Here is a 22,713-nt window from a genome sequence, read left to right as displayed (position 1 = left end):
GCTAGGCTTCTACTAGTTGGACGCAAGCTTTTGGCACGGCACCTGATTTACCTATCATACGGTTATAGTTTCTTCAATATGAAGTTCCCCATATTCATGAAGTATTTGTTTTTTTGGAAATGTGTTTATGCTTACTAATTACCACAAGTAACATTAAGTCAAAAAGAACAAAAATTCTGTAGACGAAAGAGATATATTAGTGTCTATTATAAAATGTGTGACAAAAAAAATATACTTGTTACACTCATTGATTACTTGGATCGAACCAACGGTTTTTAATTATTTCTTAATATCTCTCTCTTTAAAAAAGAGCAGGGGACGAGGTCCCATTGATACAACGAAATACTCTATATGCTAATGTCATACCGTCGTCAACACGATAGCTTGGTATGTTGTACTAAACCTAATATGGTACCAAGTATGATACTTACAGGTAATATATTACCGTCAAAACGATTTCGTAAGTTATATCAGATGCACCAAACATAGTATCTATAAGTAATCAGCGTAGTATCTACTAGATATTATACTGAAAGTTATCGACATATACTCTTTTGTAAGATGTAGCATTCTGTTTTTTCCCAATGATTGCCATATGAATTTTAACCCTCAAAAATAAAATATGTGTAATTGCAGAGTGCAGTAGTAGACCAATCTGGTTGATTGTGTCGTGTAACAAAATTCTTTTCTTCTAATATATTCACGTGCAATTCTTTTAAGCGTTCGCGAAAAAAGAGTGCAGTTGTGGCATGAATATTTACAGCAAAAACGCTTTTTTTTTAAAAAAAAAAACAATTCCTTGTAAATGTTGGCATTTTCTTGGCTGCGTGGGCTCGTGGGCATCGTCCCAAGTCGCCGGGATCCAGAAGCCGCGCCAAATCCGCCCGGAATCCCACCACCACCACCACCACCGGCCGGTCTCCTTTCTGCTTGCCTCGCTCTCTCGCATCGTCGCATTGGTACATCAACATCCTGCAAACATGGCCGCCATGGCCACCGCCCCGTGTTTCCCGCCCACCCCGGGACTCCCAGCGCACGGCGCCGTCGCTGCTAGGAGCAGGATGGCCGCCGGAGGAAGCAGGAGCCAACGGCGGCGGAGTTCCTCTGGGGTTTTCCTGTGCCGCTCCTCCACGACGGGGAGCACTAGGATGGAGGACTACAACACCGCCATGAAGAGAATGATGCGCAATCCCTACGAATACCACCATGATTTAGGTCCGTACCAATCATTTTTTTCCTCGTCTACGCGCTTTTGATCCTACCTAGATAATGATTCTATTTTTGGGATGGGGATTGTTAATTTCGTCCCGCCGAAATGATTGATTTGGTCCGTGCACGCGTTGTCTTGTTATAGCATTACTGCATTAGTGCGTTTATATCAGTTGATGTTCGATTGTCCCATCCATGAGCCTGAGATACTATAACTGCTGGATCAATGCGTATCTGTGTCATGACTCATGAAGGTTTTCTTGTGTGGATGTTGAGCAATCCTACACTGGACTCAATCAACATTTTGGTAAAGATTCAACCTTGTCCGAGGAGATTTGGGTTCTTTCCTGAGTCAGGCCTGGGGAAATGTCAAATCAGTGAGAACACTGTGGGAGGTTTTCTATTTCTATTAGAAAAAGAAAAAGAAAAAGAAGATTGTGGGAGGTAGGTCAAGTCTAGATTTGGTGTTCTGTTGCTTATGATGCATCATGGTTCATGTTCAGTACTAAGTTTGCTACAAATGTTAGTAGTCGGTAATGGTTTGTGATGATTGTCAAAAACCATGGTATGTAAAAAGAAGCTAAACATCCTGTTTACCGAGCACCCACCAATGTCTCCAAGGTTGGAAGTTCTTCAGGTTTCAGAAGTGGCTTCCACTGTAACAACAGACAAATAATGCGAAGAGGAATTGTTAGTGCTGTCAAGATGAGTTTGCTTCTAAAAATCATATCAATTCTGACAGACCACAGCAACAAACTCACAGCCGCCAGTAACATGTATTCAACTCTAGTTTTTCTTTGGAGCTATCATTCACAATGACCATGGTAAAGAAATCCTAAAAATCTCGGGGTATTCTTTGGGCATCTAAAGCAAATGTGCACAGAGGTCTCAATTTCACCACACAGTTGACAAAACTCTGATCCTACCCAACTTATGTTTTTCAGTTTTGCAGCTGATTGAATCCTATCTCTAATAGCCTGCCACATGAAGTGTTTTTGTTTTGGGGGAACAGGGCTCCACAGGGCTTGCATTCTTATATCTACCACCCCTCAAATAGTGATCAAATCTGCATTGTTGATCTGCATGGAAATTACTTCTGCATTTTTGGTGGGCTTGAGGGCTTTGGTGGTTTAGTATTTTATTATCTTCATATGGCAGTTTCACTGTGTTACCCTAAACATAACTATTTGAGAATCACTTACATTATAATGAAAGTTACACCATGATGTGAAAAATGTATCTTTTTAAGATGGTAGAGGCCCTTATCTTTTGTACATTAAATGTTTGTGAAATATCCATTCTTTGATAAGTTCTGTGAAAGTTCTTGCTGAAGATATAGCAATTTGATGTGGAGATAAACATTGGTGTCATACTTTGTCATGACTTAATTGAATTGCACAGCTTGCTTTAATTATTTTTATAAGTCACTGAAATAGATACAGCAATTAACCGGAGCAAAACAAAATCCCTACTTTGTGTTTATGCAATTCTCACTCTGTTACTCCTGGAATGTAGGTATGAATTATGCTATCATTAGTGATAGCTTGATTGTTGGCTCGCAACCTCAAAAACCAGAAGATATTGATCACTTAAAAGATGAGGAGAAAGTAGCCTTTATTCTTTGCTTACAGCAGGACAAGGACATTGAATATTGGGGCATTGATTTCCAAACTGTTGTCAATAGGTGCAAAGAACTTGGCATAAAACACATCAGAAGACCGGTGAGACGCTTATTTATGTACTGAGCTAGTATCATGCTTAATTTGCTTATGAAATTCTGCTTCAAACAAAAAATGAGCACTTTACATTCCTACTTTCAAGCTTGATTAACTTTTATAGTGTCTGGTCTTTTGCACCGGTGCATTTTTTTTATTCATATAAACATGACAGATGAACTAAGAAGTTGTTTAATGAGAAAATATGGTAATTGTTCTTTTACTGCAATGAGCACAGCTGGCCTTGTCCTTTGCATTGGACTTTATAATTCATTTGAGATAATCACAATTCATATCCACCTAGCAAGCTTTCATATTTCCACTATATGACAAGATAGGTGAAAAGTATAAAATATTGACCTCCAACACTGTACATCAGAAGAGCGTAAAAGTAACAGTATGCTGCTATCTTTGAGTGCCAAAAGTAAACTATAAAAGTCTAGGAAATAATTAATTCCAATGAAGTTAGTGCAAGTTTGATTATGAAAGTGAGTTAAAAGCTTGCATTTATTTGGTTTCAGGCAGTGGACTTCGATCCAGATTCGTTGAGGACTCAATTGCCCAAAGCAGTCGCATCACTAGAATGGGCTATATCGGAAGGCAAAGGGCGTGTCTATGTCCATTGCACTGCTGGACTTGGGAGAGCACCTGCAGTTGCAATTGCTTACATGTTTTGGTTCGAGAATATGAATGTAGGTTTCATCTTCTTGAATTCTTAACTTGTCAGGGTTATAAGCCAGGCCACATTCTTAGCATTTATCTTTTGCTTGCAGCTTAAGACAGCTTATGAGAAACTAACTTCTAAAAGGCCCTGTGGACCCAATAAGAGAGCGATCCGTGCTGCAACTTATGATCTTGCTAAGAATGATCCACATAAAGAGTCTTTTGACAGTCTGCCAGAGCATGCTTTTGAGGGCATTGCTGACTCGGAGAGGAGGTTAATTCAAGAACGGGTCCGTGCTCTTCGGGAGGCTTGAGAAGTAAATGAAAACTTCTCCATATCCTTCTATTCAAGCCTACAGGTAAGGAAATGCAGTAAACATATGATAGAACTAAATAAACAAATCTGCGCAAATTGAATTCATTATGGAACAGACAACAGCAGAACCTTAGCTCCTCTAGTAGTATTCTTCTTTGCTGCCAGATTGCTAGCTGGTGCAGATGAAGAGGTTTTGATTCACCTATCCTCAGAATAAAGCTCAGACAAGATCTAATTTAGTAGGTATCTGATAATAATAAGAATGACAAAATAAGGAGGTGCCAGAAGATGGCATTGCTGGTCTGGATGATCTTGGTTCTTGGTTGCAATTGCGTAGTCTTAATGGCGACCAGTTGTGTAATTGGGAAACCCACACGCACATAGTGCCTTGTAAATTCAGAGTATCGAATAAGGCCGTCTTGAGACTGTCACTTTGCTCATGTGTACGGCTATTGCTGTTGAAAGTGAAACACATACTATTGCTGAAAGTGAAAATTCATCATATCATCGCCAAATGTGATGTATGCATGTTCAGAGGTTGACTGCGGATGTTTAAGTTTACTGATATTTATGTTTTCCTGTCAATTTGATTATTATAACAAGTAATGTTGTAGACAAAGCATTCCATTCCTACTGGAATTTTGCTGTGCAGTTGACCTGTATTTTCAGTTTCCTTATTGTCCCAAATTTCGATGAAATGACTTACATATTTTTTCCCTATAAATAAGAAATAAGCTCTTACACCACGCATGATGTACCAACCAATCTTATGTGGTTATATAGCAGTATGGTAGCTAACTCTGTGGTTTACTGAAGTACAGGCTCAGCTGTTTCTGAAAACACAACCCTCAAGACCAACAACAGCTTTGTAAGCTTAAACTGAGACACTGAATCATCAGTAACCTTTGAATCGATCTTATCGTGAACCATCAAGGCGACATTGCTGCATATTAAGAAAACAACAACAACAAAAACATTAGAATGCAAAAAAATCCAGATTGAACAATGTGTGAATTAACAGGAAACCAAGAGAGCAAATTCAGCAAGAACCTGAAGAGAGCGTCGACCAGGAGGCAGGAACACGCGAGAGCACCGGTGGGTTAGGCTGCCCGGCTGCCATAATCAATCAAAGAATCAATAATATATCAGTTTTTCGTCAGAAAGGAATTAATCTGATAGAATTTGAGAATGATGAATCAATGAGTGCAAGTGAAGGTAAGAACTGACTGAAGCAGATGAAGAGGACTTGCGGCGGGAGGACGAGGCCGCAGGCGATGGGGAGGTACATCATCCTGACGGGATCCACCGGCTTGGGCAGCATCCGGTTGACGTCGCCGAGGATCACCGGGCACAGGCACCTCAACGTCCGGTCACCCTCCGCCGCCGCCGCCGTGCTGTTCAGGAACATCCCCAGCCCGCCGCAGCACTCGCTCGCCGGCGTCGGCGTCTCCGCCTCCGCCCCCGTCAGGAACGACGCGCACGTCGTCAGCCCCGCCAGCGACGTCACGCAGTCCGTCGCCGACGACGACGAACCGCCGCTGCCCGGCATGCCCGGGATCAACGTGCCCGGCGGCGGCGTCTGCGACGACCTCCCGCACGGCGGCGGCAGCGAGCCGCCGGCGGGTGGAGACAGTGGCAGGGCGGGGACTGACGACGACGACGACGGCGGTGATGGCTTCGGCGGCGCCGCGCGCGGCGACGGCCTGGCTCCGGGGAACCCCGGGAAGCGCTGGCGGCTTCCCGGGAAGCCGGGGAAGCGGAGGACGCGGGCCTCCGACGAGACCAAGGCGGCGGCTGCCTTCCTCCTCGGTCTCATCGCTTCCGACGGCGTCGCCATCATCACAGAAGCAACCACGACGAGCAAGACGACGGCGGCGCGCTTGGATGCCGGTGACGCCATCATCTTCTTCTTCGCTTGATCAATGATGAGCAATTAGCTAGCTAGTGTTAAGCACTAGCTTAAGCACTTAATTAGTGACTAGTATTAAGCACGAGAGGCTCGCAGCTTGATGATCCGGCGTGGCGCGCGTATCGTTTTATAACTCACGCGGGGATTCTTCCCGCGCAATTTTAAAAAGGATTAGCACAAAGATCATGCAAGGCAATATTCATTCCACTCTCCACCATTCAATCTTGGGCTCTCGCTTTGCAAAGAAAATACAGTAATAAGAAATGCAGCTTGTCTTTACATGCGTGTATCTGTGTGTGTGTTCCAGAAATTAATCAGGCAGTATGAAAATCGAAGAACATGATCAATAAATTATCAGAAGGTGCCATGAGAGCACTTCTGTAGTATCAATTTAACAGTAAATTGTACATGCCTGAAGATCATATTGAGTTCCCAAAAGAAGCAAAAATGCCCAACAAATTCAGCCTTGTTTTCTCATTAGCAAATAGCAATGTAACAAGTCACATACACTACCGTCTGCAAGAGAGTATTGTTTCTAACAATAGACGCAGAGATCACATACTCATCTGTTATTCATCTAGTCATACAGTATTCCTTCTTCCTCTATACATGTTGTATCCTTCCTGTAGTAATCCTAATGCTATATTGAAAATAAAAATGTTTCTCGATAAATCTTCTATTAGTCTTACAAGGCAAAAGGAGTATCAACGCCACTGGCAACCTGACTTGTCGTTGTGCCATATTTCTTTCTGCACTCTGGTTACTTACAGTATGCATTTCTGTGGGTACGTGCAGCAGTTCCCCGTATCAAGCATTTGTGTTAAGAACACTACAAGTGAATTAAGTAAGCTACAATCACCTTACTATAGGTAACCAAGTACCTATCTAGGAATCGAAGATGCAAAAGAAGCAACCTGAACCTTGACAAGGTTTGTCTGGAGCCGGCCCAAATGAAATGCCGTTAGAAGCCACACGAAGCAGAGCTGTTATCAGAAGGGAGAAAATTAGTTCTTCAGTGATATATGCAATCCTATGTGGTGATGGGGTACAAATACAATGACTGAAACCATGACACATACCGGCAACGCGTAGAGGGTGACCATGGATGCCTTCTTCTCAAGGCTGCTGAACAACAAACTGTATATTCCGGCAGCTGTTGCATCACCAAGCCTTTGAACAACAACATCTATACAAACCTATTAGAATTCATATTCATTAGTTAAATAGTCAAAACTGAAATGGGTCATACATTTGTGAACACGTATTTAAGATGATTTTAAATATAAGACTAAGAAGGCAACTGAAAAACTGACTATTTTTCTACAATAGCCTACTTAATCTGGAAATTCAACTTCAAATTTCGCTGCTAATCACCCCACTCTCCATTTTAAGAGACAAGGCTAACTCTGATGTGCCTAGGTGAATTCAAAACAGAGCCATTTTATTTTTTGGGGAATACGCAAAAGGATTGCGGACTTCTGTATTAAGAGGAATAAAATTTACACAAAAGGCAAAACAAAGAAAAGAAGGGGGGTTTGGGAAGAAAAGGGGGGGGGGGGGGGGGGAAGAGGAAAACAAGGACTTAAGCCTATTCTCGCGATTACAATGGGACGACCAAATGACCTAGCACGCTAAGAAGGAAGCGTTGGTGACAGAGGATGGGCAAGATGCCAAAGGGCGGCCTCTTGCGCCATGCCTACGACCACCTCGGACCAGGGTTGAGAACAAAAACACATCACATATGTTGATGTGTATATGCTTGATATCTACTGGAGACATCTATAACACAATGCAAATTGATGAGCAATCCAGGGATTAGAAATTTTGTTAGTTCTCTGTGGTGCATGATAATGTGTACTACTGACACAACTCATCTATTGCATTCAAGCAAATGTATTATTTCGTTTCTTATTGGTCACTAAACTCAAACAGGTAATGACATATCTTTTACCTTGGCTTTGTACTTCTCATCCTGTGAGACAACTGTGAATAGCAATTCCCTTCCAGGTCTTGTCAAAACATAAGTAGTTACCTACAGAGAATAAAAGATGAGATTGGGAAAGCAGCAATTTAGAGCTAACATCGAAAACCCTAAATTGCACAAAAATGGATTATGAGTGATTAGATATCCTTGACATGCGAAAATTCCAGATTAAATTCAAATTAATGTGTCTCAGCTCTCAAATATGAATATCCAGGTGGTAATGAATGCTCACATCTAGATATGCATATTTATTTGTATGTGACTTTTGGAAAGTATCATTTAATGGTAAAAAACGGTTATTACACCAAAAGTTCAATCATAGCTCCCTGTTCTATATGTACCTTTCGAATTGTTTCAGTGACAGCAACAGCAACCCAAGTTGGCCATAGAGCAAGGGCAACCATATTCAATGTGGCAATGAATGGGGATGCACAGATAGCAACTGTTACACCGGCTATGGTAAGGATACGACCCTGAAATAGTTGTTTAATTCATAACAGGAATCAGTAACGAAATTTCAAGATTTTTTTTTCGAAATGAAAGAAGAAAACAAAATTAGCAAAACTTCCTCAGTCATTGCAGTTTTCTAACAACTTGTTGGTTAGGACATTTTTAAATTATATTGTTTTTGCCAATGCTAATAAGTTGCTCAGTACTTGGAATGTAGTGATGTAGACATGCAAAACATCATTTTGACTACATCGTAATGAACTCTTCCCTTCTTTTGACGATATGAGATGCGAATTATCTCTTAATTGTCAAACTGAGGAACATATGCGTGTATCAGAATTACATCAGAATTCAGAAGGAAAATCTATTGAAATTTTGACAAATTCTTGTTCAAAAGAACAAAGGAAGATATCACTAAATAATAAGTTCAATGTTGTATGAGAAAAATAAGCACTTTGGGGATACGCATGCATGATCAAATAGATGTTAGAAATGAAGCTGAGCTTTCTAATTGAGCCTTCCCCACCAAAACAAAAAGGAGGGACAGCCTAATGAGTCAAAATGTTCAGTTTGCAACATATAAAGCTACTTCACCATGACTCATGTCATAGTGGTCCTGTGCAGGACAATTTGTCAGGTTAAGATTTATTCATACTGCAAAAAGGGGTACTATTAATAATAAAACCAAGGACAATCTGGAGATGGATAAATACCGTCAAAGTGAGTTGCCCCGCAAGAATAAAGACGGCAATAAAGCTGTTTATGAGTGCAAAGGTTCTTCTTCTGGCAGTTGGGCTTGATATTGTTGTAGCAACTATCGTCACTTTCTGGAAATCAGGTAGAATTCAAATGGATGGTAAATGGTGGATCCTTCCAACGATGTAACTAAGGAAACAACATGGTCACAGTGATGTGGAACTTATTCATGTCAATAGACATATATAGAAGAACCATACCTGGAAGTAAAAGAAGGACGACACAACAGCGCTCAGCCACAAAAATAGAGATATATACATCAGATAGGGAGAGCGTGCAATCAGCCAGAAACCTTCAAACATCACAAAAATCTCAGGTTTGGTTTTCTGAGATTCGGAGACTTGGGACGGTAATCCTTGTGAAGTGACCAGTGAAGACATTTCATCATCAGCCTCTGTATTTTGGCTTTGTTCGGCTCTGCAGTTGGTAATAGATTGGGATGCAATCATAAGCAAAACAAGGAATCACCAAAATATCAAATCAAATAATCAGCAGGCAATCTATCTGTATTGCTATGAGACGTTCAAACTAACAAAATCCATTCAAGGGTTTTGAGGTTGATTATAAAAGAAAGAATTTACAAACTATAATGTGACTTAAGTTTAAGAATTAAAAATGAAAGTAAAACTGGACATTAGTCCGTATCAATGATATGTTTTGCCCGTGTCATAGTTAACAGTCATAGATAAGTCAGGATATTGCAAACCATGTCCAGAAGGATACATACATTGTAGAAGACAATTCCATTGAGCCGTGAGTATCATCAGTGCAGATTCCTTTCGATGACAATGCAGCAAGTTCCATCAATAGGGATGAAAACAGGAGCAGAACTGAGGCACATTTCGGAGATGTGAAAATGCATTCTAGAAATTTTAAATCAGGAATTTGTTTTCTTGTTCAGAAAATCATACGTACAGGGCCCTAGCCATGCCATAGTTGCAGCAAATAATGAACCAAAAAGTTGCCCGAGTGTAGCACCGGCCCCAATAAAACCAAACAATCTTGAACCTGACTGAATTAAAAGAGTAATAAGAATATCAGAAGCAAAAGTAATCAGTTGTAGGTAATTTGCCAATAAGTTTTAGAGCAGCTGTAAATGATACCTCACTATCCATGATATCAATTACTCTTGCCCATGTTGATGATATTGCAATGAGATTAAGCAAGGAAACCTTCAAATAGACATAATTACTCAAATCAATAATCAGTTTGAGAATTAGAATAAATGAACATGCCCATGTAGCATGAAAAGTCGTACCCAAAGAAACAAGCTTATTCTCAGTAATATGTAGAACCAACTGCGGTTTCCCCATCCAGGAGGTTTATTTGAAGCATCTTCGCTTGACTTGATTTGTACACCAAGAAACAGAGAAAAATAAGTTTTTTTTGTGTGAGGAATGATTCTTAGATTAGGAAATTCAGGGGGACAGACGAAGCAGCTGAGTGAAAATTCATGGTACGGTAATTTTTTCCCTTCACAATTTCATTGAAATTTAATAACTATATTGTACATAATTGCAAAAACCAAGATTAATAGCAATGTATATTACCTGGGAGATAGAAGGGGAATGCCGAGGGGTAGAGGCAAACCAAAGAACAAAAAAGACAAGAAGGGATAAACTGAAGAATCTGTGTATGAAAACCAAAGCCTGAATATAGATGATAAAATTAGCTGATGTCAGTGAATAAGAAATAACTGCAAGGATATTTGTAGCCTGTATTGTTCTTCAGAATATTTCAAATTCTTAAAATGTAGACCTCATCATCGATAAACAAACGGAAGAAAGCTGAGGACAAGAATCTGGTATTTAGTCAAGGAAAAGCTAGCTGAACCATCTTAAATTAAAGGGGTTTACTGAAGAAATACCCAAATTATTGCATTCCTGTGGTAAATATACAGAAGCTCGCACAACACAAACCAGAATTATTTTTTTCTTCTCAACAGACAAAAGAACACAAATTCAATGATTAACATGGTACTCTAAAGTAATTCATCAACTGTTCCAGTCATACAGAAGGCAAAGCTAGCATCTTGATCAAATGAAACAAAATAAAGGTATACTACTTTTAACTAGTGAAACACTAAAGCAAGAACAATACAATCATTGAAATAATTGAGTTGAGTTAAGAATTGCATTCCTTCAGGTTTAAGAAGTGTGCCTACATCTGAACTTAGAGCAAATAGCAAGTTTTCATCTGAACCAATTCAAGTTTTCATATTCGTTAAAAAGAGTTTTCATGATTGTGAGAATGTAATGCAGTTGTTTTTGCGTGATTGACTACAATAAGTGTGTAAAAATTGCGTCCGTAAAGGTACAAAGCATTACCGAAGTTTGCATCTAAGAAATCTAACCGGTTGGCTTGTGGCATAAAAAGCAAGCTAATAAAAATAGACAATGTAAGTGAGGAAGAATACGGACCCTGGGTTTGGGGATGGATGGGAGGGAGAAGGCGAGGGAGGCGACGGGGGCGGCGACAAGGGTGAGGAGGAGGGAGCCGGCGAAGAGACCCGGGAGGGTGGAGAGGCCCAGGGAGATGGCCCCCTCGTCCCGCAGCGGCAGCACGGCAAAGTAGGCGCTGAGGATCTGCACAGCCATAAAGCCATAGATGAATCAAGGAAATGAAATGAGAAGAAGCAAGAAGCAAGAGAGAGAGGGAGGCAAACGATACGTACGAAGAAGAAGGTGGAGGCGGCGCTGATGAGCGGGGAGATCTCGTGGGGGAGGACGGCCACCACTGACGCCACCGCCGCATCCCGGAGGCGGTGCCGAGTCGTCGTCGTCGTCGTCATTCCAAATTTCCAATCCAAACTCCGTCGTCTACTCTGCTTGTCCTCCCATCCCGGCAAATCTAATCAAACAAGTCACTCACAAACACAATCCCCCGATTCCGAGGTTTGACGTCTTATATATATGTTTTTTTCTTTCTTTCTTTTCATTTTGACGAGAGAGGAGCTGTTCGTTCGTATTGTCAAATCAAAAAAAAAAAAAAGCATTCTGGTATCAGTATCAGTAGAGTGTAATTGACTAAACTGGCAACATCAAAACAACAACAATGACGATGATTTTGAACAGTGTAAATGTATAAATAAAGGAGAGAAGCTCCTATATACCATTGACTTTAGTCTAGTTCAATAATCTGCCACTGACTTTGTTTAATTTCATAATATACTATCGTCTTTTGTTTAACTTATATAATTTACCATCGCCGTTAGTGAAGTCTCTGTTAGCACGGTACAATTTCGTACTAATGACCAAAATACCTCTAGAATAAAAAAATTAACCCAATATATTTTCATGTCCGCCTCTGTTACGGCCACAAGTACACGTGCAATATTGCAGGCTGTGTCCATGGTACATAAGCCCGTGGCGGCCGCATACATACGTATGTATTGCTAGAATTCTACTCCCTCCGTTTCAAATGTATTTCATTAACAACTATATGAATATGAGAAATGCTAGAATGACTTACATTGTGAAACGGAGGAAGTAATATATTAGTCAATACAAAATATAAAATAAGCGTGTGATTAGATTTATTTTTGTAAGTGCAACATGCCGTCAAACAAGTTGCTAAAACAATCATATGTATGCTTAGATAATCATGTATTATCATAGAAGAATATGAGCCGGGCAACCTCTGTGACATGTTACAGTATGGTATTTGTGAAATTTCGGCCAAATTCTGAAAGTTTTCATCTTAGGGGTATTTTCGTCATTAGAACAAAATTGTATGGTACTAACGGAGACTAACTAGACGGCGATGGTAAATCGTAGAAGTTAAACAAAAGACGATGACATACTATGGAACTGAACAAAGTCAGTGGCAGATTGTGGATCTAGAGCAAAGTCAGTGGTACACGATAGATTTTCTCGTAAAGAGAGATAAATAGTCTGTTATGTTCGTGGCCGGATCCAAGCTTTGCACAGTTTAGTTAATTTGCTCCTAGCCAGTGCAGATCAACATCTCTGGGTATGTGCTATGTAAATTTAGTTTCTTCTGGTCGTGTACAAATTCTCGCTCAATTCAATACTCCCTCCGTTTCATATTATAAAACTTTCTAGCATTACATACATTCATGTATACGTTAATGAATCTAGACACATATATACCTAGATTCATTAACATATATATGCATATGGGCAATGCTAGAAAGTCTTATAATATGAAACTATATATGTCTAGATTTATTAACATATATATGAATGTGTGTAATGTTAGAAAGTTTTATAATATGAAACTGAGGTAGTACTACTTAAATAGTGGAGTATACTGCTCCATACTCCCCAGAAGCAAGCACACAAAAGTAAGTATAGCCATTACTATCAGACAAACAGTTCAAATGTGTGCATACAGTTATCGGATTATCCCCTTCACAGAGTAGTATTGCCTATATCATTAATAATAACCATATGTACAAGCTGCCATCACTTCTTCGTCTTCTCCATGCCTACCACAACTTGATTCGTGTATGCACGCTTCCTACTACTTCATGCGTCACGCACCAATTTCCGTGCAGAGAACAAGTTGAATGCCTTCCTCTTGCCTGCATCACAGGCTTGGATCATTGCGCACACATCGTTCTTCTCCAGGAACTTCTCACCGTTCACTAGAACCAGAGGGACGTACTGCAGAACCATCCTCTTGCACTGTCAACAAGAAAACGTACGATTTCATCAACCCATATCACTCATGTAGACATGTACATTAACCAAACAAGCATTATTTGGTCAGAGAGAGAATTTTTACAAACTACTTCAAATGTTTTACCTGCTGCTGATGACCTTCAATCTTGTTGCATTCCTTGAGTAGTAATTGAATGACCTCAAACTGCAAACATCACACACAAGATGTTAGGGTCCAAATGTATGCTCATTATTTATCGATGTAATTGTGTAATCGAGGGAAAATCAATCACCTCTGCATCAGGATCTTTCAGTTTGGACATAATTTCATCGATGATGTGGTGGCAGAATACGCATGTGCTTTCACTTTTCACAGCTGATAAAAGAGCCATGTCCCTGCAGAGGCCATACTGTTTGCAGAACTCATCTGGCTTAATCTCAGCAATTTTTGCAAAGACGAGAGTTGCATAGGAGTCCATAGTCTCAAGACACTGCAGACATACAAAGTGATCATGTTAAACTACTATTGTTCATGGAATATCTTTCCTTCTTGGTACTTTAGTAAGGGAATCAAATTCCTACATGTGTCATATCTTTTGATCAAATTGGTTGTATTTCTAATATACAGACACAATATATAAGATCTAACAAACCAAATCAAAAGGGAACAATTACCTTTTGCTCAAAGGAGAATGTCTGAGAACAAGTGTCATGAAGGATAGTCATTATCTTATCTTGTATTTGTTTCTCACTAAGAAAGTTGACTGCTTCGCTTGTGATGTTTTCACAAGCCGAGCACAGTGAGCTGTGCTTGCTCCTCAGAAGAGTTACAGGTATCTTGGTCAACGCAATTTGCTCCTTGTACATTGGGCTAGCATCTTCCCCGACCTCAGTTGTTTTTAGATCAAGGACAACTGAGAAGGAATGAATAATAAACAAACAAATAAATAGAATGAAAATAAGATCGTGAAATTTCGGTGCTACATAACTAATTTTGCCTGAATAAAATATCATGAAGGTCGTCAGCAAAAAATAATAATTTCTATTACATATTAAGAAGTAAAAGTAAACCATTGCCAATAATTGGGAAGCACATTCTCATTTCTGTGAAGCTGGAACCAGTTAATTCCTGTCACATTATGTGATATTGCATCTCTAGCCTTGTTGTATGTATCCATAATCCTTTTTATGAGAAGTATATGTACCCATAACCAGTAATTGGTGTTGCAGAAATTTTAAAAAAAGTAACACTGTTAAAACATACCATAACTAGCATAAATAAATAATAACTAGCCTAGGTTTAACATACGAGAGAAATCAGAGATGCCAACAATTAGATTAGGCTATCCTCTTTTTCCTTTTTCTCTATCAATAATTTATTGTGACCACAATGTTTATCATTGTGTACCATTGTGAGATGAACATGGGACTTTGTAACGAGCGCATGGCAAAGCTTGAACAAAAATAATGGATGCATTTTGCAGGCAATGAATAACCAAGCTAAGAGGATCAGTAGCAGGTTATCCTCAAGTTGAATTCAACCAAATAAAATACCCACAGCAGCTGCCCATATATATAAATTTTAGAATGATACTTTACTACGCACAATAAAAAACTTGTCCAATTTTCCCTTGAGAATGTTTTGACATGTTGGTTCCAAACTGCATGCAGGAGCCAGGAGGAGCATAGGTAAGGGAGGAAGGGAAGGTGTTGGATTAGGGCGTACCAAAATCATTGCCTTGACCTTGAGCAGCTCCGCAGGTGACGATTAACAGGAGTAGGAGAAAGGAAGCGACTTTGAAATCCATCGCCTCTTTCTGGCTGCAATTGACCTGCAATTGAGTATGTGTGTGAAGAACAATTGGGGATTAATAACAGATAGGGCGGCCAAATCGAGAGATTGAGGAATCAAATCGCGACGATTCTAATCTAGGAGAGAAGAGGAAAAAGAAAGGGCCAGGCCAGGAATCCAATCCACACAAGAGAGGAAGCAGCAGAGGGAACAAGCAAGCAACTCGAGCTAGTTGACGATAGGGGAAGGAAGAGAGGAGGGGGAATCGAAAGGGGAAAGACAACTCACAAATCGCAAGCGGCGGCGCGTGAATCCTTTCTGCTTTGTTGGTTTGTAAAAAATCGATCTTGCCGCTGCAATTATAGAGTGCTTCTCTTGCAGGATCGATTGTAATAACAAGGGGATCGAAGAAGCAGAGAGGAAATCCTAGTCGTATCGGGGTGTGGTGTGGTTTCTGTTGCGTGGAGGGTATGAATTCGTGGAGGAAAAGGAAAAAAAAAAAAGATTAGAACGCCGAATAGGATTGGATAGTTAGAGTCGGTTAATTAGACAGTGATTGGATTAGTTCATGCGGTTGGAAGTTGGATTTCGACACAACTGTGGGCTTCAGCTGTATGAAATGAGATGCGGCCAAATAGAAATTAAGGCCGGCCCACTCAAGGAGTGAGTAAAAAACAAAGGCCCATTGATACTGAAGGAATAAAAAGTTTAAGGAAAAAGTACACCGAAGGTCCCTCAACTTGTCATCGAATTACAAAATCGTCCCACAACCACAAAACCAGATATATAACGTCCCTTAACTTACAAAACCGGCGGGTGAGTCAGCGTGAGACCCACATTGGCCCCACATGTCAGGACGCCACGTCATCATCTCTCTCTTTCCCCTCCTCTCCCTTCCTCCTCCTCTCTCTCTCTCACTCATCTCCCTCTGGGCAAGCCGGCCGGCGGTGGGGAGGAGGTCACCGGGACGAGGAGGTCGGACGGCCGGCCAGCGATGCGGCGACAGCAACTCGGCGGCGGTGACACGGGAGAAGGGGAGGGAGGCGACGGCAGAAGCACGAGGTGCTAAAGCAGCCTCCATTAAAATCGAGCAGACGAAGCCGAGGCGGATTTCTCATGAGCTAGCGCAAGCGTCGGCCATGGAGGAGGTCGTCGTCGGCAAGGAGCGCTAGCGCCCGTGCTGCGTGCTCGTCGGCGTTGGCGGCCATGGCGGCAGCATGGCGGACGAGCCGGGTGGCGCACGTGGTGGTGGGCGAGAAGGGCAAGCACAGTAAGGTGGTGACGTCGCAGGGGCTCCGCGACCGCCGCGTCAGGCTGTCGGTGCCGATGGCCATCGTGTTCTACGACATCCAGGACCGCCTCGGCGTCGACCAACCAAGCAAGGCCATCGAGTGGCTCATCCGCGCCGCCGCCATCAACGCGCTCCTATCGCTCGACTACTCTCTCGTCCTCCCCAACGCCGCCCAGCTCCTCACCCGCTGGAGGCGGAGGCCGTCGAGCGGGCAGCCTTTGGAGGAGCAAGTGCGCACGAGGAAGGCTACGGTGGCGGCGTCGCCTAGGAAGTCGGGGGAGAAGAGGCGGAAGACGAGGTCGGGGTGCGCGGCGCGGAGCGCATCGCGAAGTTGAGGGTGCGGAGGGAAGGGTGGATGCCGAGGCGCGAGGCGAGCACCTCGGCGGCGTCGGGCGGCGGGAGCACGGGGGAGATAGAAGAAGACGAGCTCAAGCACGGCGGCGAGCGGAGTAGGGCGACGGCTCGCGAAGACGGCGAAGTTGCGGTGGGCAGAGAAGGCCGGCGAGGCGGTGGCGGACGACGACGACGACGACGATGGCGGCCCGCGCGCGCAGCTCCTTCTCCGCACGCCCGCCGGCTCACAGCTCCTCCCCCGCCGCTCAGTTCTTCCGCGCCGCCGCCGCCCAGCTCCTCCCCCGTCGCCAACACCGTCCAGTTCCTTCCCCGCCGCCGGTGCCGCCCAGCTCCTCCGCGCTGGCCGTCCGCCGCACCCACCGTACCCAGCCTTATCGCCCGTTGAAAGGGGAGGAGGGGAAGTAGAGGCCGACATGTGAGGTCCACGCGGGTCCCACTCTAAGTCAGCTGCCACGTCGGTCAAGGCCGTCGAGAGACATAGTTTGCAGTTGTTTTGTAAAATTAAGGGATGCGTTGTATCCGGTTTTACGGTTGGGGGATTATTTTTTAATTCGATGATAAGTTGGGCTGTTGGGGGACCTTCGGTGTACCTTTTCCAAAAGATTAAAAAGCCTAAAAAAATGGTCGTCGACAGCAGGGTTCGAACCTGCGCGGGCGAAGCCCAACAGATTTCAAGTCTGTCTCCTTAACCACTCGGACATATCGACGCTCCTGTTTCGAGTTTTGTGATTACTAGATAACTACTTTAAAACAATTACACCATCAACAAAAAGATCAACCGCGTATATGATGATGATAGAAAGGTCCATAAATTTTGTTAGCTTGTCACATCAATTCCTACTCAAGTTAAACACACACTATACTTCCACGTACAAGAGTCGATATTGACTTTGCCTTTCTTTTCTTTTTTTTTTCTTTTGAATGTATTTTGCCTTTCGTTTTACTCATCCAATTCATTTTTTAGTTATAAACTCCTTTTCAGTCTTTCAGTCAAGTTCCATCGTGCTATAGTCCAAACCTAACCGATCATTTACCACCACATAAACTAAGCATATGTTACATTAAAACAAATCACATAGTACTTTCATTATTTCAAACGAACATAATGATACATAAACACATGAAAGAAATTAAGGGAGATGTTGCAAACATATCCACAAGAAACACGACACAATGTGCGTTTGCACTACTGGACATGAACACAGCTTGCCTCTTAATCACTTCTTAATTAATCCTTCTGCAGTTCTTCCTGATCTCCCCGTTTGATCCCGTCAACGGTGTGATGTCCCCCATCTTGATCATGCCCGTCACAAAATCCGCAAAGAATGTGCTCTGGCTACTTATGTAAGACTGAACAAGAGCATCAGTGGCTCCGCCATTGAAGAGCTCCTGATCAGAATGCAGGAGCCCCTTCTTGACGACGAGGTTCTTGTAGTAGTTGTTCTCGAACACGGTTGGCGTCTGAAGATCCAGAGGTGCCAGGTTATTGTCACCTGATCCTGAGTTACGAGGGCAACCTGATTGCCTCCTCATCGCAAAGCCACTGTCGATGTTGCTTTCGTTGTATATATGAGCTCTGAAGTTTGTGCATCGTGCTTGCCCAATGGTGTGAGATCCTGCAGGTACAATATGAAATCATGCTATACTTAAGAGCTGAGCATATGTGTAAGAATAATTTAGAATATTTAAGAGCTGAGCTTTTAGGTCTTTGCTTTTGTATAGTATTGTGAATATTTTTATTTTAGAAAGAAAGTATAGGTTCTTCATCATTCCCTAATTTTAATTGGAATACAGAAAAAAATCAACATTATTCGATCACATTTATTAACAAACAGAACAAAAGGAACATTATCTGTGGTTGTAATTAATAACTTGATGGGTAGCCAGGGTTTATCAACTTTATTCTTGCTTTTGGGTTTTTAGGAAACAAATTAATTTTTGCTTTGGTGATTTAGCCAATTCACGGCATGTGATGGCAGACTGATCTTTTCGATCGGCAGCAGTCTGTACTGATTACTGAACCTTAAAAGGAAAAGCCTGTACTATTTCTTCAGAAGCAAATTAACCCATACCGACAACGCAGACACGGTTAGGAGTACGTCATTACCTCAAAGTAACTTTATGCCATCCCATCGACAACCATGCTTACCGACTTTGCTACTACGTTTTGTTTGGTTAACAAGTAAGTTAACAAATTGCATATTAAATAGATGACACTGATTCTTTCTTTTTCTTAAAAAAAAATAAACATGGGAGACAAGTGGGGACTCAGAGTCAGAGGTTATACTGCTAGTTGAATCTGAGATGTTTATGCAGACTTTCGTAAATTAATCATCTTGTCAAAGTAGTATAGGCTTGGAGAATGCCAAGTATGCTGCAAATTGAAAACGTAGCTATCTGTTCCGTTTGCGTGGTACCCAGCTGTGTGCAGATCGACACAAAAGCTACTGATACTATTCAGAAACAGAGTGTGAAATGAAGTTGTTCCGAACCCTTTTTCCTTTTCCCTTCTAGAAGGGATTGAAAGATGGAACAGTTGACGATGCTTGTTCGTTTAGTTATGTGAATGACAATTGATGCTTGCATTTATAAATTTTTATTTTTGTTAGTTAACAAGCTAGACTTAATTGAATGCTCAGTGGAAACAAAAATACTAGTAACAGCTAGCAGTGGTTACCGGAGAGGGCGACCATGTCCTTCTGGGAGAGGCCCTGCGCGGCGAAGAGGGAGGTGAGGTTGGCGAGTCCCGACGTCGGCGGCGGGATGTTGTTGTTTGCGCCGCTGAGGCTCGCCGTGCGCGAGTCTCTCCGACCAACCTTCACGTCCCAGCTCGGCCCACCCAGCTGCATATATGTACCATTTTCAGTTTCAGTTTCAGTATATAGAGATCGATCGATCGAAGTGGAGTACGTACGATGGCGACGCTGTCCCTGGCAGCGATGGCGAGGATGTCGGCGCAGGAGACGACGCCGGGGCAGATGGTCTCCACCGCCGACTTGATGGCGTCGATCACCTCAAACCCTCTGACGGAGCCGTTGTTGGGGTTCGCCGTCTTCTCGCCGGTGAAGCTCGCCGTGTCGTCCAGCAGCAGCGATGCGTCGCAACCCTGCCATTCATACATGCACAGATTAATTATATAGCATGATCAATATGTGCGTGCGTATACTTGTACTAGGTAGAGGATGGTTACTTGGACGAAGCAGTCGTGGAAGAAGAGGCGGACGATGGAGGCGCCGATGCGCTTCTCCCTGGCGATGGCCGACTGCATCCCCCGCTTCACCGCGTTGAACACTCCCGGGCACGAGTACGAGTAGAAGCTCGGCGACAGCTGCGCCGACGACCCGCCGGCGACCGCGAGCACCACCACCACCATCACGACCAGGGCGGCAGTGACGCGCCTTGCTGACCAAGTCGGCTGAGCCATATTGATATTGCTCAAGGAGCTAGCAGGTAATCAATGCGTGCCAAAATATATAGGAGTATGTGAGTGTGGTAAGCTTAGTTAGCTAGCTTGTTGATTTGGTGAGTGCACCAGTGCCTGGAGATAGCAGAGCTGTGGTGGTGCATGTATTTATAGCTGCCCGGCGACAGAGTTAGAGCTTCAGAGGCACAAGAGTATGTAGCTAATTAGTAATTAACTAATTAGAGTATGAATTAAAATACACGGTGTCTTCATGATTAGATTGCGTCATGGTCATCTCTGTGTCTTAATGTTCACCTACTCTGTTGGACTTTGAGTTGATCATCAATCAAACCGTCCATGCTGAATATGCTGATGGCCGTCAGAGAATCAGACGCTTCACACTATGCAAAGCCTGCACCTTCAGCTAGCTGCACTGTCTATACCATCTTTCTTGCCGTGTCGGTCCTTTTGCTGTGCCTTTTCCTTATATTGTTAGGCATTGTGGAGTAGCCACGTATACTAGTGCACCATTCTTTTCTTTTCTTCTTCTCTTTTTTTTTTTTTTTGCAGTTTCAGAAAAAAAAAAGAGAAAAGAATGTACACGTACTTTTAGCTAGGATTTGGTACGTGAGAACACTTGGACCGCGTCCAACAGTTATACACGCTTAAGTAAAGCTAAAGCATCATCATGCATGCCTACATATATATGCATAATGCATAGTACTCCCTCCCTCCCTAAATATTTGACACCGTAAACTTTTTTAAACATGTTTGACTGTTCGTCTTATTCAAAAAATGAAATGTGTAAAATTATATGTATACATAAAAATATATTTAACAATAAATCAAATGATAAAAAAAGATTTAATAATTACTTAAAGTTTTTGAATAAGACGAACAGTCAAACATTTTTAAAAAAGTCAACGGCATCAAACATTTTGGAATGGAGGGAGTATATATGCATAGTTGAAAAAACCGAACTAGTGATCGAACCGCTCAAGTCCCTGGGTCACCGGTCCAGCGGTTTAACCACCGGTTCACACGGTTCGAATGTTGAACCGGAAGTGTTATATTGTTGCATATCCTCCGTGTGTCACATGCGAAAGTTAGCTTGGTGGTGGATACGTGGGGCTTTGGTTCGAACCCCATTCCCCACATTTTTTTTGCTATTTTCAATAGTACACATTCACCGTGGGCCTTGAGATCTTTGCGTGCACAAGGCATTGACTGGCCCATCCTCTCTTTGCATGAAAAACCGGCCGGCTCGGTTCTCTCTGGTTCATTCTTTACAGCAAACCGAGCTGTCCAGACCTTTGGTTCCGGTTTTTTCTGGTTCAACCGCCGGTTCGGTCCGGTTTTTTGTACTATGTATATATGTGTGTCTTTTGTAGTTGTTCCTTTCTTTTTTTTCCCCCTTTTTCCTAAGGGAGCTAGGCTAACACATGCAGTTAGCAAGCTGCTCATTATCAAATGATCGATCATGGTAATCAAAGTACATGGCCTTGGAAAGCGCCATTGAAACTCGAAAGTAGCTACATGGACGTTCATGGGCAAAATATGTCTACGAGGATCGACAATTCAGTCGTTTAGTATATACTAGTCAAAGAAGATCATGCTGGTCGTTGGTTAATACACTATAGATTACTACTCACCTTCCAAGTTACTACTATCATATGCAGTCAGCAAAAATTCTTTAGCTTTTACTAACAACTCGGATAACTTAAAATAGTACAGTATATTGCAATATAATGCAATTAGTTTTACTTTCGACATGATGCATTTCTACCTGCCAGAGCATGGGTGCTAGCTTAGGCAGGAGTCCAAGCCGTTTAGCTGACGAATTTGACCTGCATACGTCCATTCCGGTTAGGTTTGCTTCTCCATTTTGTTATAACAACATCCATGTACCAGATGTCGCTTCTCCATTTTGTTATAATAACATCCATGTACCAGATGTATCTGCTCATATATCATTATTTTTGTTTGTTATGTAATGCTGTTGTAAGATTTTGTAGGTGTTGTTTTGGGTCAAAGTATAGTACTACTGTGGTACTTAATTTTAGTGCAGTTCACACAACCCTAATTAACCTCCCACTTTAGAGAGGTTAATTTTTATTGGTTAATTTGAGGCCTTTGACAAGTGCATGCGTACTGATCGATCTCCATGATCTTGCTTTTAGTCCAAGGGACCTGATGAGCAGAGGATGGAGAAGTTTCCTAAAGCTAGTGTTGTTGTTTTTCATATA

General features: G+C 42.2%; 6 protein-coding genes and 1 non-coding gene across 9 annotated transcripts; 2 read left to right on the top strand and 5 right to left on the bottom strand.

Moving 5' to 3' along the window:
- The first annotated feature begins 812 nt into the window (after positions 1–812).
- On the top strand, positions 813–4,488 carry LOC127757193 (phosphoglucan phosphatase LSF2, chloroplastic-like). Its single transcript, XM_052282660.1, has 4 exons — positions 813–1,215; positions 2,725–2,930; positions 3,446–3,616; positions 3,698–4,488. Exons 1-4 carry the CDS (start codon positions 981–983, stop codon positions 3,899–3,901), a joined length of 816 nt encoding a protein of 271 aa, XP_052138620.1. The 5' UTR covers positions 813–980; the 3' UTR covers positions 3,902–4,488.
- LOC127757194 (uncharacterized) lies at positions 4,485–6,071 on the bottom strand. Its single transcript, XM_052282661.1, has 3 exons — positions 5,131–6,071; positions 4,954–5,016; positions 4,485–4,846 (listed from the first exon to the last, which is right to left on the bottom strand). The coding sequence occupies exons 1-3, from the start codon at positions 5,804–5,806 to the stop codon at positions 4,833–4,835; spliced, it is 753 nt and encodes a 250-aa protein (XP_052138621.1). The 5' UTR covers positions 5,807–6,071; the 3' UTR covers positions 4,485–4,832.
- Positions 6,072–6,244: 173 nt separating this feature from the next.
- Positions 6,245–11,925, bottom strand: LOC127757191 (uncharacterized). 3 transcript variants are annotated; one of them, XM_052282657.1, is made up of 14 exons: positions 11,677–11,925; positions 11,423–11,587; positions 10,553–10,651; positions 10,261–10,347; positions 10,106–10,174; positions 9,918–10,014; positions 9,730–9,832; positions 9,203–9,419; positions 8,960–9,073; positions 8,138–8,269; positions 7,764–7,844; positions 6,892–7,008; positions 6,727–6,795; positions 6,245–6,641 (listed from the first exon to the last, which is right to left on the bottom strand). In XM_052282657.1, the coding sequence occupies exons 1-14, from the start codon at positions 11,791–11,793 to the stop codon at positions 6,633–6,635; spliced, it is 1,476 nt and encodes a 491-aa protein (XP_052138617.1). In that variant the 5' UTR covers positions 11,794–11,925; the 3' UTR covers positions 6,245–6,632. The 3 variants fall into 3 exon arrangements, with proteins under 3 accessions (XP_052138617.1, XP_052138618.1, XP_052138616.1); XM_052282658.1 differs by having other exon boundaries at positions 6,733–6,795; XM_052282656.1 differs by having other exon boundaries at positions 6,245–6,795.
- A 1,384-nt stretch (positions 11,926–13,309) lies between these two features.
- Positions 13,310–15,923, bottom strand: LOC127757195 (uncharacterized). Its single transcript, XM_052282662.1, has 6 exons — positions 15,708–15,923; positions 15,354–15,459; positions 14,303–14,541; positions 13,921–14,118; positions 13,773–13,832; positions 13,310–13,651 (listed from the first exon to the last, which is right to left on the bottom strand). Exons 2-6 carry the CDS (start codon positions 15,433–15,435, stop codon positions 13,493–13,495), a joined length of 738 nt encoding a protein of 245 aa, XP_052138622.1. The 5' UTR covers positions 15,436–15,459; positions 15,708–15,923; the 3' UTR covers positions 13,310–13,492.
- Positions 15,924–16,625: 702 nt separating this feature from the next.
- LOC127757315 (transcription factor PCF8-like) lies at positions 16,626–17,045 on the top strand. Its single transcript, XM_052282818.1, has one exon. The coding sequence runs from the start codon at positions 16,626–16,628 to the stop codon at positions 17,043–17,045; it is 420 nt and encodes a 139-aa protein (XP_052138778.1).
- Positions 17,046–17,689: 644 nt separating this feature from the next.
- Positions 17,690–17,771, bottom strand: TRNAS-UGA (transfer RNA serine (anticodon UGA)). Its single transcript has one exon. It is a non-coding gene; the product is annotated as a tRNA-Ser (tRNA).
- A 354-nt stretch (positions 17,772–18,125) lies between these two features.
- Positions 18,126–20,595, bottom strand: LOC127757192 (peroxidase 4-like). Its single transcript, XM_052282659.1, has 4 exons — positions 20,255–20,595; positions 19,979–20,170; positions 19,742–19,907; positions 18,126–18,680 (listed from the first exon to the last, which is right to left on the bottom strand). Exons 1-4 carry the CDS (start codon positions 20,486–20,488, stop codon positions 18,289–18,291), a joined length of 984 nt encoding a protein of 327 aa, XP_052138619.1. The 5' UTR covers positions 20,489–20,595; the 3' UTR covers positions 18,126–18,288.
- Between the last annotated feature and the right edge of the window lie 2,118 nt (positions 20,596–22,713).

Source organism: Oryza glaberrima, chromosome 12 (genome assembly GCF_000147395.1).
Source record: "Oryza glaberrima chromosome 12, OglaRS2, whole genome shotgun sequence".
Taxonomy (NCBI): Eukaryota; Viridiplantae; Streptophyta; class Magnoliopsida; order Poales; family Poaceae; genus Oryza; species Oryza glaberrima.
The sequence above is the reverse complement of the archived record's forward strand: the minus strand, read 5'-3'. Positions and strand labels throughout refer to the sequence as shown.